General features: G+C 47.5%; 1 protein-coding gene across 1 annotated transcript in view; it reads right to left on the reverse strand.

Moving 5' to 3' along the window:
- Positions 1–20,238, reverse strand: part of LOC147659533 (solute carrier family 23 member 3-like) — a 260,327-nt gene that overhangs the window by 114,207 nt on the left and 125,882 nt on the right. Inside the window, exon 7 of the mRNA XM_086951665.1 lies at positions 16,065–16,266. Within this exon, the coding sequence (XP_086807791.1) occupies positions 16,065–16,266 (202 nt within the window). The remainder of the gene's footprint in view (positions 1–16,064; positions 16,267–20,238) is intronic.

Here is a 20,238-nt window from a genome sequence, read left to right on the forward strand (position 1 = left end):
GCGCACGTCAGGGAGGGGAGCCCGCGTCATGAGACCGCGCGGGCCATCCCGTTCAATGTCTTTGTCTCAGCTTCTCCCCTCCGCATCCATCGGTAATGACAAATAAGATGCGTCCAGGATAGGGCATGTCATAACGGCAAGTACCTGTCCATCAATCAGCGATTAGTGCAGGTCCGGTGCGGCCTTTCTTCATTCTATGTCGGAGGTGCCGCCGTGTTCTTCCAGGGGGTGGGGAGGAGAGTCGCGGGCCGCCGGCCGCTTTGGCAGGTTTTTAAGAAAATCCTATGCCTGTTGTGGGGTGTTGAAAAATACCTGTTTCCCCGAGTGCATTATTTTAAGCCATGCCTGGAAGAGCATAGCATAGGGCAGATTGAGCTGCTGCAGTTTCTTTTTTACTGGGAGAGACTTTCTCCTCTGCTCCTGCACTGCCATGGTAAAATCAGGGTAGAGAGAAATCGCCAAACCTTCAAAACGGAGATGCCCATGTTCTCTAGACAGGCGAAGGGCAGCGAGTGTTGCGGTCCCGATAATTTAATATCCTGGCTATGATAAGCCAGGGAGTGGCGCCTTGGACAGGCCATGCAGAAAGTGAGTGGTGCGCCCGCTCCACCACTAAGACCGACGAGAATGCATCCCTCCCAAACAGCATTAGAAGGAGACGTTCAAAAAAGTCCTCCATTCACCCTGTAGCTGTTGTCTCAGATATGCCAAGTATTTGAAGGTTGTTGCGGTGAGAACGGGATTCCAAATCCTCATTCTTGGCTGCTATTACCTTGAGGACCCTCTCCATGTCCCATGCTCGGGACGTGGGCGCAGTGGCGGTGTCCTCTAGGTCCGAGATACGGCGCTCCACTTCCGTTAGTCGGTCTTCATGTTTGTCTACCCTATGCGTGACTCCATGATTTAAATTAAAAAAGATATATGGTTGGATTTTTTTAAAAGCTATTGTATCCGCGTACTGCTTGTATGTTGAGAGCCTGGAGCAGTGTTGAATGTCCAATTCCATGCTTATCCTTGGGGTTAGGTGGTTTAAGCAAAGTTTCAGTTGAGCTGGTGACCAAGATGTTAACATTTCTAGGGAAACTGATGTTAGTTTAAAAGCAGTGCTTAGGTTGTTACCAAAAATGTACTTCGGAGAGTCTGGCCCGAGTGTCTCTATTTGTAACAGTGCTCTTAGGGTTCCTTGATCTGCATGAACCAGGTTATACGCCCATCTAATTATGTTTGAGATCCCTCTGGCGTAAGAACTAACTAGCGATAGTTCTAACCTAAGAGCTTGAACCGGGACTGCTTGCGACATCCTGGTTAATTTCACAGGATTTTCCCTTCTTTGATGTCAATTTGCTTCCCTTCTGTTATTGGTATATGTTCTATAGCATAAGATAAAACGGCTGGAATTTTTGAACTATATAACTGGGGCAAAGAAGAGAAATGTCTTTGACCAGTGGATGGATAAAGTCTTTAGAGAGCCCCTGAATGGACATCTGCGTTTCAACGCATCTTTTGGAGGTGAGGCTGATTGTACAAAGACTGAGTGAAAGTTCTCCCGAGATATACATATTCTTTTACAATTTCCAATGGTTTTCCCCCTAATAACCAGTTATATTTGTAGTAGGTCTTCTTTCTTGTAAATGGTAACATTTTTGTTCTAGTGTGCGTTTGGAATTAAATAATTTTTTTCTGTGTATTTGGTAAGTGCCAACAGATTTCTTTGGAGGCCTAATGGGGTCAAGTCGAGGATTACTACATTGTCAGCACACATCAAACAATGGATTTTAGTAGAAGCAGTCTTCGGCGGAAAGTTGTTGACCTGGTTGAGATTTTCTGGTAGGTCACTCAAATATAAAGAAAACAATAAGGGGGCTAAAAGACACCCTTGGCGCAGGCCATTTGGGGTTGATATTGGGGAGGTAAGACCCTTCTCCCTCCCCATTTGGACTTGGCACCATGTCCCCGAATAAAGTGATGTTATTAAATGAAGAAGGTTTCGTGAAATTCCCATTTTTTGGAGTTTGTACCAAAGCTTGACTCGGTCGACCCTGTCGAAAGCTGTGGTAAAATCTACGAACACTGCATATACTACTGGATTTTCTAATCACATATTTTTCAAGTATTCTTTGGAGTACTGCAATATTGTTTATGACCGAGTGTTTGGATCTGAATCCAGCTTGACAGGAAGGAATAGAGCCGGTTGTAAATGCCCAGTTTTTTAGATGGTCTAGGACAGCAGCCGCAAAAATCTTCCCGGTTGTATCGAGGGGAGTGATCTGGCGGTAATTACCGGGGAGCAGTCTGGAGCCTTTCTTGTGAATTGGAATTACAATATTGCTTGAATGGCTGTGTAGTACATTTGGCGAAGGCACTAATATTAAAACACAGGATATCAACATCAGACTATAGGCGTAGTGCTCACCAGTTCAAGTTAGTAATAACATTACATCGGCATTTTTGTAGCCACTAGGCAATTACGCGGTTTGCCCGAATCACAGGATGTTGAGCCAATGCAGAGAGTCAAACCTAACCCATTTGCGTTGTACCCTCGATTCCCCCCCACCTTTGAACTTTATATTTAACTTTCTGCCACCACTTTTTAAAAGCACCAGCCGCTACTGGCCACAGGTGATCTCCTTGGGTTCGGAGGTGAAGGATGGGTGGTGGATGCTCTAGGTTCTTCTGGTGAGGATGGAGGTGAGTCATCTGACAGCTTCCCCTTGGATGCCCCTGTGGTGAGTCTTTCGATCAGTATGTGGTGGATACGGTGTCTAAGGCTGCAGAGAGGTCGAGGAGGAATAGAGCTGCTGTTTCTCCGCAGGACGGTTCAGATTTCATCAGTGTCTGGCTCCAGGTGTGTCATGAGTTGCTTGTTGATTCTTTTTTTTAAGTACCTTCACTGGGAATGAGAGCAGTGAGATTGGTCTGTAGTTTTTGAGTTCACTGCAATCAGTGGAGGTCTAACTTCAGCATGTTTCCAGGCATTGGGAAATGTTGCAGTAGTGTTTAGCAGGTGGGTGAATTCCTGGCCGATCCTTTGGTTTCCGAGGCTAAAGATGTGGTGCGGTCATAGGTCTATGGGAGCTCCAGAGTGGATGAATTCAGTAGTGGAGTTGGTGTCCAGGGTGGAGAGCAGCTTTCAGGTGGTCAGTCTGTGGTTTGTGTTTGTTGCAGTGTTTGCATATCTGTTGAGCAAGTCAGTAGGTGTGCGTTGGGGTTTGACGTTTCTGATATGGTTGCGATCTTGTTGTGGCAGAAGTCGGCAAGGTTGTTGCACAGCTCCTGTGAGGATATGATGTAGTGGCTGGCAGCCAGGTTGTAGAATTCCTTAACAATGTCGAAAAGTTCCTTGGTGTTGTTGGTGCTGGTTTCGATGTGTGAGGCTCGGACTGTCTACTTTGTTGTCCTCAGCAGGTGGTGGTAGAGTTTGAGGGAGGTCTTGAAGGCTGCCCTGTCGGAGTTGGCCTTGCTGGCCTGTCATCTCCTCTCCAACTGCTTGCTGTCTTGTTTCACTGTTCTGAGTTCTTGAGTGTACCAGTTGGTCTTTTTGGAAGATTTCCTCTGGATGTTTGACTTTATGGAGATTATGTTGTCTGGGCAAGTGGTGATCCAGGTGTTGTATTTCTTCACTCCCTGTTCGAGGTTCAATTGCAGCTTGAAGTTGAGATGTTCCGTGGTGGTGGTGTTGGTGGAGGTGCACTCTGTGGCCTCTTTGTGGATGATGGCTGTTACTCCTCCCGACTTGTTGGTGAGGTCCGGGTGTGTGATTTTATATCCGCCGAGGATCACAGTGGCAATTCCTGGGGCGGATGTGCGGTTGACCAAGGTCTCAGTGAAGAAGACAGTGTTGTGTCTGAGGGTGGTGATGAGGTCCCATAATTTGGTGGAATGTTTGCATAGTGAGTGTGTGTTGAGAAGGGTGCATGTAAGTTGGTGTTTTTGCTCAGGTGCTGTCCGAGGTGTGTTCGGGGTGGGGTTGGTTGATTGACTGATGTGGGTGCTGTGGCAGGTGAAGTGGCTATGGGTGCAGGTGAAAGATCTTACAGTGGAGCGTGGTTCGATGCAGTGTTTGTCATGGCACCTGGGGTTAAGGGTGTAGAGCTCGGTGATGGTGTTTCTTTGGGGGGCAGGAGGGCCAGGGATCCTGGTGCTCAGCGCGGTCCAAGTGCAGGCGGTGCGGCGTGCATTTAGTAGGTCCTGGGGTGGGCGGAGTTTCTGTGGTGGAAAGAACGGTGAGTGGGAAAATTTTGGCAGGAAGACATTGGCGGGAATGTCCGGGCAGCATCATCTCTGGATCAGTCTGGATCAAACAGGAACTGGAGGCCACAGGCAAGTGGGAGGCTAGGTGTTTATTGAAGTGAGGATGCAACTTTTTCTAAGAGTCTTCCTATCGTGTCTCCTTTATTTGATCACCTCTTCAGGCCTGTCACACATTGTCACCCTCATTTTGTAGACTCTTTCACTGCACAGCCTTCTCCAGGGTCATTTTTGGACAACTGCAGTAACTGCTTCCTGTGTTGGCATATGTCCAACTCCTATGTATCTTTTCTGGGCTTGTTAAGGCTGGTTGTTAATGGCTTCTTAACTGCACCAAATGTTTGTATGACCCATTTGTCGGCACATTGTTTTTTAACACAATTTTTGCCCGTGTCTACTCGTGCTAATTCCTTTTGTGGGTTTGGAATAACCTTTAGCTCTACATTTATGTCAACCTTTGGCACACAAACTTTTTGTCAGCATGGACGTCTATCTATGTTGTTGCTTCTGATGCCTGCATCACAAGGACATTCATGCTAGAAAATGTGATTTATGCACATGTGAAACCGAGATAGGTGAGAAGAAACAATGTAGCAACACCACCTAACTGATGGGATTACAGGGAGCAGCAAGGCAGAGAGAGCACTGAATAAACAGCCATACAGGGAAACAATGAATCCATTCTGTTGAATACTTTTCTGCATTTATGTTTTCATTTAAAATTTACTATTTGCAAAGTTAGATATTTACACTGGATGATACACTTATACACGTATACAATGCTGTTGCCAGTGGAAGGAGTTTCCTAGGATATATAGAAATGTGTTTTCTATAACAAGGTTACACAGGCCACACTAGGAAGCTGGAAGCCATCTTGTTGGAAAAGGATGTCACCCTTGTCTCCCCGCAGATTTCATTGACTGTTGTTTGTGCAGCACACTCTCAAGCAGAATATTCTTTGTTTATTTTCATTGTCAGTGTTCCTGCTGTCTTTGATGAACCTTCTCCGTCTCAGTCACAAAACTGCAACTGTTTCTTCAAGGTCTTTCCGCTGATCACTGTGCTCGATCCATTCATATGACGCGCTGTGGTTGATGTATCTTGTTTGTTCCACCAACCGCGGATGACAATAGCATAGAGAGGGCAGAATGTGGAGGGATAGGGCTCAAATGCTAAAGCAACATGGCTTTTTATGAGCCTGTGCTCTGATGTGCTGATTAAATGATACATTTTCTCACACCAAAGAGGTTCTACTAGTGTGTTAATTTTATATGTGCAAATAATGTTTAAAAACTTTTGATTTTGGGGGTGAGCCAGAAGACTTTCCCATTCTACTAGGGAGGACAGAGGATTTGAGTTCCTTCAGTGTGACTGGGTGCTGAAATATTTTGGCCTCATTGAAGCCACCAGCTCAGCTCCCGCACAGACCCAGCTGTAAGGAAGGATCCCGCGTCAGCCGCCACTCAGGGTTGGCCCACAGTTCTATTGAGATTCAACTTTCCAGCTGACGATGATCACGCCAATTAAAGTAGACCATCCATCTTCCAATGCACAAGGCGGACCTATAGAAAACATGCATACATGTGGCGCACAGCCATACAAGGTATAGAGAGGGCCAAGTCCTAAGTTACAGAGGAAGCTGGGTAACTTTTTAATGATGGCAGCTAGACGCAACTGGTTTAGATATGTGTTCCTTAAACAGTACCTCCACAAGGCACTGGTGGCGGAATACACAGTGCAGGCACTCATTACTTCTTATATCCCCCCACGGTCTAATCCTACACAATGGCGAGAATACTTGTTGCGGTCATAAAGATAGATTGAATCAATCCAACTCAACCCGGCCGTGAGGCGGTTCTCCGCTCTTCATACTTTTTACAGCACCATGAAGGATGCCCGATGTCCCTGCAAGGGACCCCATGGGAGGGCAAACCCCATAGTAGGGCGCAGGAAACCGAGGCCAGCCCTTTGGTGGGAGGGGGCGGGGAGGCGGGGTCACGCTAGTTCAGGCCACCCCTTCCCTTCCTTGGGAGGTTATTAGGTGAGCTCCTCCTTCACGGCGGCCTCTTTGCTGCTGCCCCTCCACCATTGTGGTCGCAAGGCTGTCCCTCGCCAGCCTTAGGCCCGTTAGCCCCTCCTAGGCCCTTTTCCTCACCCCACGACCCGGACGTGAGGCCCGCAATTTCAGCTCCCCTCCCTGCTTTGGCATCTCCCTCGTCGAGCACCGTCGATCGTCGGGATCACAAATTCCCAAAGATTGAACGTCGGGTACGGTAAGATGGACGCTCTCTCGCCTCCCCCCGGACACCGTCCTTGGGCTAAACCAAGTTGCACAGGGGCTCCGAGGTCGGATGCGATGGGGAGGTGGAGGTGTCCAGGAAGGCGAGACGATGCACGAGAGGCGTGGGAGGCGGTGGCGGGTAGAGCGGACATGTCCTTTTGGGCATGACGGGGTTACTGGGAGTGGGGGGGTTTTGGCCTGCTTAGTACAGGGAGGGCCCTTTGTTTAAAAACAAATGTTATCCGGGCACGCCCCTACGTCCCCATCCCGTGTGCAAACGCGGTGCCCATGTTGCATGTACAGAGCTCCGGGCAGGCAGGATGCATAGGCCCGGTGTCATGGCCCGTGTGCGTAGATTCCTCCCCACAGGGAGGGGTGATGCTGGTTATCACTGGTCACGGGGACATTGCCGAGGGGGGATGGGAGCACAGGGCTGCGCTGCCGGTTAGTGAGAAGCCGGGCTCCGTGCGCCGGGTTTTAGCAGTTATTGCTGGCCAGTTTACATTGACGTTTACCGAATTCCCTGTCGTCCCATCCAAGTCGGCAGTGAACCAAGCTTGCCTGCGACATCGAAATGGGCATTTAATAATTATCTACTGTCTCTTGGTTTGAGGCCAGCACGTGCTGCCAGCCCATGTTCGTAAGTGAGGGCCCGGGTTTCAGGCCTGGCCCGAGGCAGCGAAGTGCGCTGAGGTTATTGTTACAATTTCGTTGGCCGATGCCGGCACACCAATGCATGCAGGCATGTACGGAGATTTACTGCTGCCAGAACTAGAACTAAAATGTGATTCAGCTACCCGTGTTGCGGCCATTGCCTGTGCCTGTAGGGATGGGGAAGTCGCCCATATTTGCCAAGTGACCTTAAAAGCGGTGTATGTGAGGCAGGTTTACCGTCGTGAGCTTATACCAGTGTTGCCTTCTTGGTAGCCGAAATGTTTAAAGAAATGATCCAATGTTACTCATTTGTTACTATTGGGATTACACGGGACACGGATGCGGAGGCTAGGCTGCGCAATTGGTTTTTGAAAACCACAAGATCCTCGCCGCATGCTGTTTTGTTTATCAGAGACGAGGTGGCCTAACGGCTAGGGCGCTCGACCTCGGACCGAGAGGACCCAGGTTCGAGTCCCGGTCACAGTCCCCTGAGCAGAAACCAAGGCAAACGATCCATTTTGTGCTTTAAAAGCGCAACATAGCTGAAAATGCAGCTTCTTGTGACCAATTAAGTAATCTAAAAGAGATTCCTGTAATGTGTCCTCAGCAACTTGTTCATTGAAGAACTTACCAACAAATTTGGATCGCATTCAGGGCGGCGGTTTGTGTGGCCTGGGGGCCGAGGGAGAGCGTGCCTAGCTGCGGTTTGTGTGGCCTGGGCCCGAGGGAGAGCGCGCCGGGCAGTGCAGTCAAGGGCAGGCCCCCCCTGGGTTCTCAGCGGGGGCCGGAATGCGGGTCCTAATCAAGATGTCGCACTGTAGGGCCCCACCGGTATGCGGCGGTATACGAAGAGTATAAATGATTTGCCCAAGGTCTCTGAATAGTTGTTGCCAGACTCGAAACGAGTACCCGCAACTATGAAGTTAATGGCAGAGAGTCGGATGCATGTGCTTTTAAGATCTTGCTCGATTGGGTGAGAGTTAACATCCAGATTGTCAGTTTCAGAGATAGAGAGGAGCTTGGTGCTGGTTTTCGATACAGCGATTCTTTACAGGTTCAAGTAAGTCTGCTATAGCCATTGTTACAAATGAGAAACAGTTTACATAGGCTGCTGGACTCACTACTGATATGTTTATGAAAGTGGCTTCTGATACACGAGCAGATAACAGGGCTAGGCTTTGAGAAATAGTTACTGCCTGATGCACTTGGCCTTTTTGCACGGCATCCCAAAACATTCGCCTTCACTCCTACTAACTTTGCTGAATTTGTTCTTATTGGTAGAAGGGACTGATTTCCTAATTTTAATAGATTTAAGTGTTGCTCGGGCTCAATTGTATTTGGATATTATTATATTACCAGTAGCGTCTCCTTTACAGGGGAGCTTGTGGGGGTCTACGGGCTTGCTACACTCCAGCTTTGCACTTTTAATTCGCCCTCCACCACGCTTTTAAGATTCGCTCTCGCAGAGCTAATTCAGACACGGCCCCTCATCGGGAGGGTTAATCAAAGAAGTAATTGTGGATCCATGCAGCCGACGCTAGCAGCGGGTGTGCAACTGGCACAGCAAAAGGGCGACAAAGGCAAGTCCAGCTGTGCCCTGCCGCGGCAAGAACACGCCAAGCGCCACGAGCGGTATTATTAGTAGGTGTGGCAAGCACTATTCCAGGATGTCAAGGCTTTCAAAGGAAGTTCCTGATTCAGTGCCCCCTTCATAAATCATTAGCTGGGTTATTGGTGGAGGTAATAGTACCGGCAGAGATTGGAGCAGTGGTATAGCTGCAACGTTCTCAGCTTGTTTAGCTGCACGTTAACAAGTTCGCCTTTTAGCACATTCCTGTTAATGTTTCATTAAGCACTTTAATATTGCCTTTTGCACATCTGCACAAAGCGCGCTGTACAATTGCGATCAGCTCATTGCACTAGACATTTTGGTAAGCATTGTGCGTACAAGCTCTCATGGGGTATGTAGGAGTATTATTATCAATAGATTCCCCCTGCCCTGTGCACAATTGTGTTAATGTAATTTTAGCGCCTTGTTATGACTCTTTTGCACTGTAGGGTCAATGTTTGCGTTAGGCGTTACGAACAATGTTTTGTGCACTTAAACCCAGCAGGTGACGCAAGTTGACGTCTCGTCTCAAGATGTTTACACTTGTTGCCCCTTTGCATAGTAACCTCTAATGCCATTTGTTGCGGAGTAAACCCTGCGTGTCAATCCTGCCCGCTAAGGGTATAACATTGCAGCTGTGGTTATATCGTGCTAAATATAGGGCCTGCTGATATCTACGGCCAGTGGCTTAGCAACATATGATATTCGCCGTGCTCTCACTATTTTTCGATATTTGGTCGACATAATTTTGATTTAGCAGATCTTATTACGAATCAAAGTCCGGATCGGTAGCTTCTTACTGAGACCTGGCAGAAGCTGCCTCGGCTTCCTATTTTGTTACCGTGGTTCACCCTGGATTACAGATATATTGGCGAGATAGACCCCTTAAAAGGGGTGGAGGGCTGGCCATAATTGACAGATAACCTCTTGCAGCCAATTGTTCTGTTATTGATTCGGAATGTGAAGCACTTTACTTTTCACTAGAACTTAACCATAAAATATCCTTTAATGCATCCAAAGTTTGAGGCTGCATCAATCAGTGATCCCATTGACAGAATCCCTCTAATCGATTTAAGACACAATGTGTTTTTCCAATTTCTCTTGTTATTAGTGAACAGGTAATAAAAACAAAAGGATTATAGAAGCAAAAGCGGGTTCCCTGTTGGCCCCTTGTCCTCCTTCCACTATTACTACTTTGCCAGGATGATAGGACTAATCTTGCAAATATTTGAATGACAGCACGTCACAATTGTCATTGCCACATTTCCATACAAGGAAATGTGTCCAGTTTATCTCACGAACTGCAGTGTCAGAGAGAGAGTTGAGCATAGCACCATCAGAGTTCACGAATATATTTATCCTTACGGAATACTGCATGGTCGGAATAACTTATGTACTATGCCATCCATCGATGTCCAATATAAAGCATCATAACATACAACTGATAGTGGAAGCACCAATTTATATAACCTAGCTAAAGCAAGTGTAGATTAAACACAGCATGAAAGAAATGATTACTATGCAAAATAGATTGTTTACAAAGCACGTCCTGTGTCAGATTGTACCAATGCACAGCACTACAACTAACAGATATCACTATTGGACAGCTCAATAGAGTCTGTTTATCAGCCTTGCAAGGATGAAGGTATAAGCGGGTGCGGCAGGAATTTAAATTGTGACTGCAATACAGCATACATGGTAGCAGAAGATGCTTATTAGGTGATCTACTTAAAGACTGCAATAGAGACAAACTAACGTGCCGCAGGAAAGAAAGTTCAGAAGTGTTTTAATTGCATTAGAAAGAAAACAGAAGGCAATGTGCATGTGTAAATGACCTGGCGGCTCTAAGTACAGTAATATGACCAGGGAGGAAAGGGATTTGTGGATGAAAACTTCAACTCAGTTTTGGGTCACAAAATAAAAGACACCTCAACGTCTGGGGTGGAGCCAAACTCCCCGAGGTGAAGCGGAGTACACACTTATACCTGTGGCCGCTACTCCGCCATGGCAAGGGATCACAGGATCTGGGGAGAAGTGATTCGCCCAATCCACGGGCTCATGAATGTTTGTCCGCCCGCCTGGACTGGCCATACCTTCATTAGCACTTTCCATGTTCTCCACCGGACTGCAGGGTAGCCCGGGGGGAGAACATCCCAGGCTCCCATTGCGTGTCCGAGCACCGAGCCACGGTGCTCAGCCCAAGCACAACGGTGGATTGTAGCTCTGCGATTGGCCATGGGGAACCTGGTGCCTCCTGCTTCCTGTTCGGGCTAGGACAGAGGTAGACGCAGGGGAGATGCGGCAATCAGGTTAGTTTTGTGTTAACATCAGGGTAAAGGGCGCAGGGGCAAGCCCTTTTGAGCGAGAGTAGAGGGCCATCAAAAAGTATCAACAGTAGTAGGTAGTTTCTACTGAGTACTCAGCATTTGGAAAATCCTCACCCCAAATGCCAGGGCGACGCCTCATAGCTGCTTGGAAATGGTCATTCCGATTAAAAGTGAGGGCTGCTGAGCCCGCAGGTTCCCTGACATGAAACTGATATTATAGCTCCATTTTTAGAATGGATGAAGACGGCTTTACAAGTAGGCAGACCCAAGATTCGCTCCAATACAAGCCCTGCTGAGTTGCAGGGAGCTGCGTGAAGAGTTGCTGGACAGAAGACAGCTATATAAATTTGGAGGGTTAAACCTCCAAATTAAACTTAAAGCAACAAAAAAGCAACATCAGATTCAGTTTTCTTTACTAATGTCACCAGAAAGGACCTATCACTCAGCTTACTGACCGTATAAATAGATTTATTATTAGATCTTTCCAAAATATTAGAGGCAGGATATGTACCGTGTCACACCTCAACGAATTGATCATTGCGAAACAAGACAGAAGCAGAATAGTCACACCACACCAGAGCAAATAAACTAGTACAAGTAACGCGATGCACCTGTGGGCTAGGAAAGTGCAGAGCAAGGACCTCTAGGTCAGCACTTTGTCTCTGCCAAACACACTTCCATAATACAACAGAAAGCATATCCCCCAGTCCACAGCGGGCCATACCAGCATCCCCAGATAGCTTCTGTACAACATGAAAGGTACTATCTTGGCAATGCAGCGCTGTATATTAGGTTGTGTTGAATTACCTTCCAGCCCAGTCATTTATGGGTTTCATAGCCAGGCTTCCCAAGATCATACCCTGAGGATGGGGTGATAATGCACAAAGGTTTTCCGGCGTGCTAATTGGGGAACGTGCCCACAACTTACATTAGCTCTTTCTGAAGGCTCAGGTAACCATTAAACCAGTGAAAAGGCTTTAGGAGCTTCGGGATATGTTCTGAAAGGACAAGCGCTTTAGAAATAAGCCCTGAATATAGTAGTCAATGCTCCTGGTACTCGGCGGATGGTCCATACCATAGGCCTAGGGTGTCCACAGCCGCTGGCCAGTTTAAGGAAATATAATGGTCTGCATTGATCTTGGAGTTCTCCATTGATGTAGGCGGTTGAGCCCCTTTCGAAGAATACCTGCAACTTAGGGGAAATAGGGGATGTCTTTGATATCTAATTTATTGGGGCTCTTATCACAGATGGCTATCCTTAGCAGAGGTAAGATGATTTGGCAGGGCCCCATGCAACTTGGTGAGTTGTATTCCTGATATGGGGCATTAGCATTTCAGAAGGCCGCCTTGTCATCCCTTAAGGGCTTTGGGTTAGGAAGAATAACAAGTGGGTAGTTATAACTTGGCATGTGGGGTGCCCCCCTTAATGCCCGCTCATTGCAGGGACAGAGGTGTGGGTGAAGGGGCACTCTTATGCCACAAGGCTGGCGGGAAGGGTGAATGCGAACACTTGGAAGCATGGCTTCACCAACACTAATATATCTTGGTTTCCCCGGAATGCATTGGGCGGCACTTTTGGTGACTCTGCGTAGGACATTGCGGGAGAATAGGCGGCCGGCAAACATCCTAGTGGGGCACCTAGGGAGGAATTACCTGGTAACATTAGGCGAGAGGCATTTATTGGATGCAATGAGGAGAGACATGAGCATCATGAGCAGGGAATTGGGACAATGCAGCATATTGTGGTCAGGAATATCTCCAAGACCATTATGGCATGGGGCCACATCGCAGGAGGCGCTAGAAGTTACAGCGGCAGTGCTTTAAGTTTGTCAATAAACAACAATTTTCAACACACCGTGTTTTATTGCAGGGACAGAGGTATGGGTGATGGGGCACTCTTATGTCACCAGACTGGCGAGATGGGTGAAGGCCAACACCCGGAAGCATGGTTTTAACAACACAAACATACCATGGTTCGGCTTCCCTGGGATGCACTGGGCAGCACTGTGAGGGACGCTGCGTAAATTTTGAAGGAACACAGGCAGAAGCCAAATATACTGGTGGTACATCTTGAGGGGAACGACCTGGTGGCATTAGGCAAGAGGCGTTTAAGGACCTGAGCACCTTGAGCGGCGAAGTAGGACAGTGCAAGGTATACTGGTCAGAAATAACTCCCAGACCAATTTGGCATGGGGCAGCATCACAAGGGGCATTGGAAGTCACTCGCAGGCGAGTCAACGCAGCAATGCGGAAATTCAGCGAACAAAGAGGGGTGGGTTTTATTAGGCATGGCTTGCTGCACGCCAAATCCAGTGGGTGTTGGGAATCTGATGGGGTGCACCTATCCAAAGTGGGCATGGCGATCTTCCTATTAGACCTGGGGGAAGCGCTAGAAAAAGCGGGGTGTAGATAGAGTAGGACTAAGGCTAGGTAGTGGGGGCCCTGGGCGCAGCGGGTGCCACGCCCAAGGCTGTGGAAAAGGTGGTAAGGCAACCCCATGCAGGACAGGCGCAGGAACAGGACCTGAAGCCCCCGTGCAAATGCACAGCGATGAGTCATATATAAGCCGAGGGGCCCTTCTCGGGGACTTGGTTCAACGGCACCCCGTTAGTCCTTAGGGCGGTTGTAAGCCTGAACAACCGGGGGTTTGCTAATAACGCCCCGCCTGGATGGGCAAGGTGTGAGTTGACTCTCCCTTGTCCGGAGGGTGGGGCAGGTGGACGATAGGTCCACCGGTGGGAGGCTGGTGCCTCCCAGGATCGACACCTGGCTAGGGCCATTGTGTCCGCATCATTGGCTCAACTTCAGGCGCCCTGCCACGAGGGGTGGCGGGGCTTAGGGGGGTCGCCTGTCAGTTAACCCGCTCTGTTATTTGTATCACAAATAAACCTGCAACTTCTTATTCCCAACTTACTTGTCTGTGTATCATTTGGGAGGGGAAAGTTGTGGGAGGGCGAGGTGTACCGATGCAACTACTATGTCGCATAACTGCGTGCATGATATGCCTCTGGCAGATATAACTGTATTTGACATGAGCTCAGCCTAACACACATATATATGCATTCCAATAGGACATACGCTGTCCCCCCCACTCCCTCTGTCTCAAAACATTCACGCATTACTGTTCATCCCTGTTTCCACATGGTCTGCATCACAATTAAATGTAAGCTAGATGTGAATGTACAATTTTAGGCGATTAGCAGCTTGGTTGTAACACAAACAAGTGAGAGAAAAGCAACATTTACTTTTCTATTTGTTGGTTATAGTGTCTATAATACTTAATGGCAGGCAGCAAATGTTATTTATGTTTCCTGACACTAGCATACCACATTGATTGGTAGCCCACTGTGAGTCGATTTAACAATTGTCACTGAAATGCTTTGTGTAATAAAGTTGGCAAAGTTTGTAACATGCTGAACTTTTTGAAAACCAATAAAGATGATTTTAAAAAAAATGAAAGGGTCAAGTAAACTGCAGTAATAGTCAATCCACAGCCATCACAAGTGCTTCAAAATCTTATATCAACTCTCACACAAAGTCTACACAGACCTGCAGCAGTGCCCCCATGTGGTGGCAGCTACTCTGTAGAGATATCAGACTCTTTAGAGATATCCTCTCTGGAGGATGGAAACCCCTCCAGCAGATGGCCCGAAGCTCTTATTCCACATGGGCTCAAACTACTTCATTCTCAAGTATTCGCTTGAGAGAACATCTTGGAGAATGTATCCCAGTGCCTCATAATTGAATGGCGGATTTTTAATAATAACCCTGATACAACATACCATATCTTGCTGAAGTTTAAGTTCAAGGTAATGTGTTCCATGTTATGTGTTCATTTTTATGTTTCATGTATTTTTATTCTGTTTCCAAACACATGTCAAGCGCTCTGATACACTTGGGTCACGTTTGCGCTTTATAAAACACTTTAAATAAATAAAAAAAAAATATTTCAAAATGAAATGGCTGCAGTTCTCTGAGTGCAATTCAATGTACATTAAGCTTTCAAATCGGTAGAGATTTTAACCATGTGCTCTTTACTTTAAATTTCAGTACAAATATTCTTCTTTTAAAACGGATGCATTTTATGATAGAAACTTTATAAAAGGAATAGTAGCTTGGAATTCGCATAGAGGAAGTGACTACTGTTGGTTTAAGCTACTTTTTATGAATGCTTATACTTTCATTTTAATGACTTTTTCAAGATATTTTTTTTAACTATTTAGAAAGAAAATTAAAAGGGCTTTTGATGGACAGCTTGGAGACCAATGCTATGGAGGGGTGGAGCGGGGATCTAGGCAGTTATTGGCGGAAGCCCTGTTTCTGCCCCTTCGAAACTTGACCTACGGTTTCTATTGGATGTTTGCAATGCCAGTTTCTCACAGCGGGGAATCGTGATGTCTGCGGTACAGGAATTATGTTAAAACATTTTATATGGAAATCGTTCTTACCTACCTACTCTACTAGCTACCTGTATGTCATTTTACTCCATCCAGAAGTGCATCGGTCACAGGGCCCATCCCACTGACCCACAACTCCCATCTTCCTTCTTTTGTGCCAAAAGGCTTCTCCAGGAGACAAGACACAGCTTCCAAGTGGCCCAATGGAAAGGGTTGTGTATGCCCGCCAGAGCTCAAGGTCCCATCTTGGAAGCGGAAGTGAAACTACAAACCTCACAATGCAAAGGGCTTTTGTCTTGATGTGTAACTCCCTGAGATAAGCTCTCTCGAGCATCCTAGAGCACTTACTGTTGAGAGTGCGGCCTACCATAGAGAGGGTGCACTCTAGAGTTAGCCTCCCTCCTCCCCTGCAGTTTATGATGGCTGGATGTGTTACACATGACATTAAGTTACCTAGACTTGACTAGGCCTGGGGCTGGAGCAGGTACAGTTTTCGCTTCACCTCATTTGACAACAGATTATATAGAAAAGCGGCCCATGCCACGTACCTGGGTATGGGACCCACAGCCAGGGCACAGCCTGGGTGCTGTTCACTGCAGCCAGCGGCCTCGAGGACGTGAGATTCAGGCCCAGCGGAACTTGAGCATCAGTGATGGAGGAGGCATTGTAAGGGTCCGTCCTATCCACAGCAGCGTAGCTCCAGCGCAGGATGAAACAGCCAATCCACAGGCAGGACACAGACAGCAGCACCTGGTGGCGAAGAAGAAGGTGAGTGTGCTGTCCGGTTCAAGAATGTGTATGTACGGAAGTGCATCAGACCTGTCTCTATAGTAACAGGCCACCAATGAAAACAAGACAATAAAGTCAACAAAATGTCCTTTTTTCGCCCTTAGAAATGATATGATATACTTCAAGGTTCCATGAAGAAGCCCTAAGCCAGTGAGCCCTGTTTTACTTAATCTGTTGTAGAATTTACCAGCGATTTCTTGATTGGATGCAACCTTTTTGGTGAGAGTGGGACACGCAGTTCAGTTTCTGTCTCCATTTGCCTCCCTCCCCTGACTCCAGGGCCAAAATGATAAGAGGATTTTACAGCAAAAAACTTTTCTGATTTTGAAAATCACACTGTTTTCAATCTCAACAAGCATTGGCATAGCCAATAGGTCTCGCCTTTGGGACCTTATAAGTGTTTAGCCATGCAACAGTTGATGTTGTTGCACCAAGGATATTGTGCTGTCTAACTAAATACTTATAAGGCCTCAAAGGCGAGACCTATTGACTATGCCAATGCTTGTTTTTGGTTATATGTGTGCAATTTTCCCGCTGTACTCTGTCTACTTCTGGTTCTTTTCTTCGGGCTGTGTTCTATGTTTGTTTTATTTCTATGCTGGTGAAATTATCGCTGAGCCTCAGGTCTCTTCTGATTCTTTTCTGGCTCTGCTCGGGCTGTGTTGTAGTTTGTTTAGTGGTAGTTTTGACAGGGGCGGCTCTAGGCTCATGGTGGCTCTGGGCAGCAAGTGTGGGTAGGGGGCCCCGGAAGAGGGGGTTTGTGCGGGGCGGAGCCCGGAGACCAGTGAAGAAGGGGGTGGGTCAGGGTGTTTGGAAGTGGAACAGAGCAGGAGGCTGCCAAATCCCTGCCAGGGGCCGCCACGCAAATATGTATCCATCCTCAGAGGATTAATATATTAAGGATATATATTAGCGTGGCGGCCCCTGGGGTTTGGTGGCCCTGTGCAGGTGCACAGCTTGCACATGCCTAAGGCCGCCCCTGGTTTTGACTGTGCAACAATTATAGCAACGGACAGAAAAGTTGCATTGCTCCGTCTCCGGGGAATGCCGCTGTAGCCCTGAATGCATGCATGGTACTGCTGCGCGTCAGTGCCCCCGGCCTGGCTAGTGACTGAGCGCTGCTTATCTCAACAGGCAGAGGCTTTGGGGCGGGGAAGCCACAAGATGAGGCGGGGCCGGCCTCCTCACCACTCCCAGCTCACTCACCAAACAGCCACACTGGCCACGTACCCAGAGCTGGCAAGTCACCACCCTCACCCCTTTCTACCCTCAGCAGGCAGTGCGCCCTCTTTCGCAGTAGGCCGGAATCACACACGATGCACACAGGGGCAACAGGTGCAGTGCACCGGAGCCCAGTGAACCCTGATACTTGCTGTATTTCACAGTTTATACAGTGGCCAGCTGCCCGTGTCCTTATTTGCACTAGAGCCGAAGACACAAGGGCGACGCCATTGGTTGCGTGCACATTAAAGTGCATAATGACATTTCTAAATACGTCTCCAACAATAATCACTGACTCAAACTCCAAGTGTAAACACGGTACGCAAACACACACAGCACTCAGTGATACTCAACTGCAATCATATTTACTAAATCCGTAACGTATATGCTTACTAGTAATGTGCTGCTTATAAACACTACAATTGCACACTACTGAACACACCCACACACTGTGCTGGACGGCAACTCGGGCGCACACACTCTATTTCAGAGGCCCTACGCACACACAGCAAACTTATAAAACATGCACTGTATTCACGCACAGCTGTCACCAGGCCTCGTTTGTCATCAGGGGCGTAACGCGTGCTTTTGCGGTAAGGGGTCTCCCAAACCTTTTAGCAGGGGGACGATTCTGCCCAAAGTCAATGAAAACCAGTGAGAAACGGGAGAGTTAGAAGGCCCTCAACACATTGTACAGGGGCATCATTGAAGCCAGAAGCTTGTTTCCGGTCCAGGGCTTGGCAGTTCGGGCTGGACTGTTCTCATGAGGCACAGGGTCAGACTGATTTGCATATGGCCATGTTTGAACTGGGGTGGCAGAGTGGGCTAAAGAACGGTGATGGAATAAACCTAGATCTGTTGACTGGGTAAATGTAAATGTAAATTGATACTTGTATAGTGCACTACTCACCCGCAAGGGTCTCAAGGCACTTGTATGAATACCGCTGTGGAACCCATCCTGGCTTTCCTTGTGAGGCGTCCACTCCTGGGCACCCCCAAGGTGGAGCCAGGCATCCTTAGCGTTGTGGGGGCCGTTGTGGAGATTAGGCAAATTATTGCCCAGAGTTGCAGAGTGGGACTCCATGATTGGAATAGGCACCAAGGCAAGAATTATCAGGTCCGTGGAATTTTGAGCCCAAGACCCGCCGAGGCGGGGAATTGAAGCCTGGTCCCGGGCTAGACCTCTGCATCAGGGTCTGCCGCTCTAACCATTGAGCCACACTTCTCCACTGGGTGTGAGTGTTTGATTGGTTCAGATGCTCCGTACATCACCACCCCCTTTTGTACCGCATCTTTTTATGTTTGCCAGTGTGATCATGTAAAACTGCTTTCACTTAACCACACGTATCAGTCAGATACCAAGTCACAACGGAAACACACTCCTTTCACAAACACCACTTGTAGCACGCACTCCCACACGCACCACATGACGGGCACGCACAGGCCACTCTAATAGGCGCGCACCCTCACCCTAACCAAAACTTCAGCATTGGACTATGTGCCAGCTCGACGTGGAGAAAGCCAGCTGATGCCAGAGAGTAGCTAAAGGCACGCTGGACGCAGGGAGCTCAGTGCGTAGGGTGGCCAACTGGCATGGGTGCAAATTCAGGACGGTAAGGTTAAAAATTCAGGACAGAAGGTCAAACTTCAGGACAAAAATTCAGGGCAGAAGGTCAAAATTCAGGACAAAACTTTGTGAATAAAAGGTACTTTTTACAGACACATCAGAGGAAGTTCTGCGATAGTATAAAAGGGAGTAAATAGACAACCACTTAAGTACAAGTCAAAATAAGTTTATATTACGTTAAGACAATTGTGCACTGCATGTTTATTTGGTATGCGTGCAGCTTTGAGCAATTTTGCAGGTCTTTTTGTGATATTTCATATGATAATTTACATTCTGTCTTCCATTAATTCTTTCATCTATCATTCAATCTTTCACCATTCATTCTGTACTTCCATCAGGGTGGCCATCCATATCCAAACCTTTCCAATCATTTGCAAACCTATCCATCATCTATCTTTCCATCCATCATTTCACTCATCCATCCCTTCAGCCACCCGTTCACTCATCCATCCATCCATCCACCCTTTCACCCAATCCATCCTTTCACTCATCCATCCACTCTTCCACCCATCCATCTATTCACTCATCCATCTAACAATTTACCCTTTCACCCAAGCATCTTTTCACTCATCCATCCACTCTTCCATCATCCATCCATTCACACATCTATCTAACCATTTACCCTTTCACTCATCCAGCCTTACTTTCACTTACTCATCCATCCACCCAGTCACTCATCCGTCCATCCTTTCACTCATCCACCCATCTTTTTTTCCTGCTCTCCACCCTCCCTTTCACTCATTATGCATTCTTTCACTCATCCATCTTTACATTCTTCTTTTCACTCATCCATGCACTCATTCACTCATCCATTCTGCCAATCATTCATCCATGCTTTCACTCATCCATCCATCCTCCCTTTCTCTCTCCATTTCCCTTTGTCTTAGCCATCCATTCTTCCAGCCACACTTTACCCATACACCCACCCACCCATCTAGTGGTAGACAGAAGAGGCCCATCAAGAACTTCAACCCCTCTGTAGTTCCTAAAGCAAGGGGTGGGTAGGGTGGGGGAGGGTTCACTATGCACCTGCACATAGGCAGACTGAAAACTTGGAAGTCATGAGTCATGCATGATGCACAGTG

The sequence above is a fragment of the Lissotriton vulgaris genome, unplaced genomic scaffold (assembly GCF_964263255.1).
Source record: "Lissotriton vulgaris unplaced genomic scaffold, aLisVul1.2 SCAFFOLD_830, whole genome shotgun sequence".
Lineage (NCBI taxonomy): Eukaryota > Metazoa > Chordata > Amphibia > Caudata > Salamandridae > Lissotriton > Lissotriton vulgaris.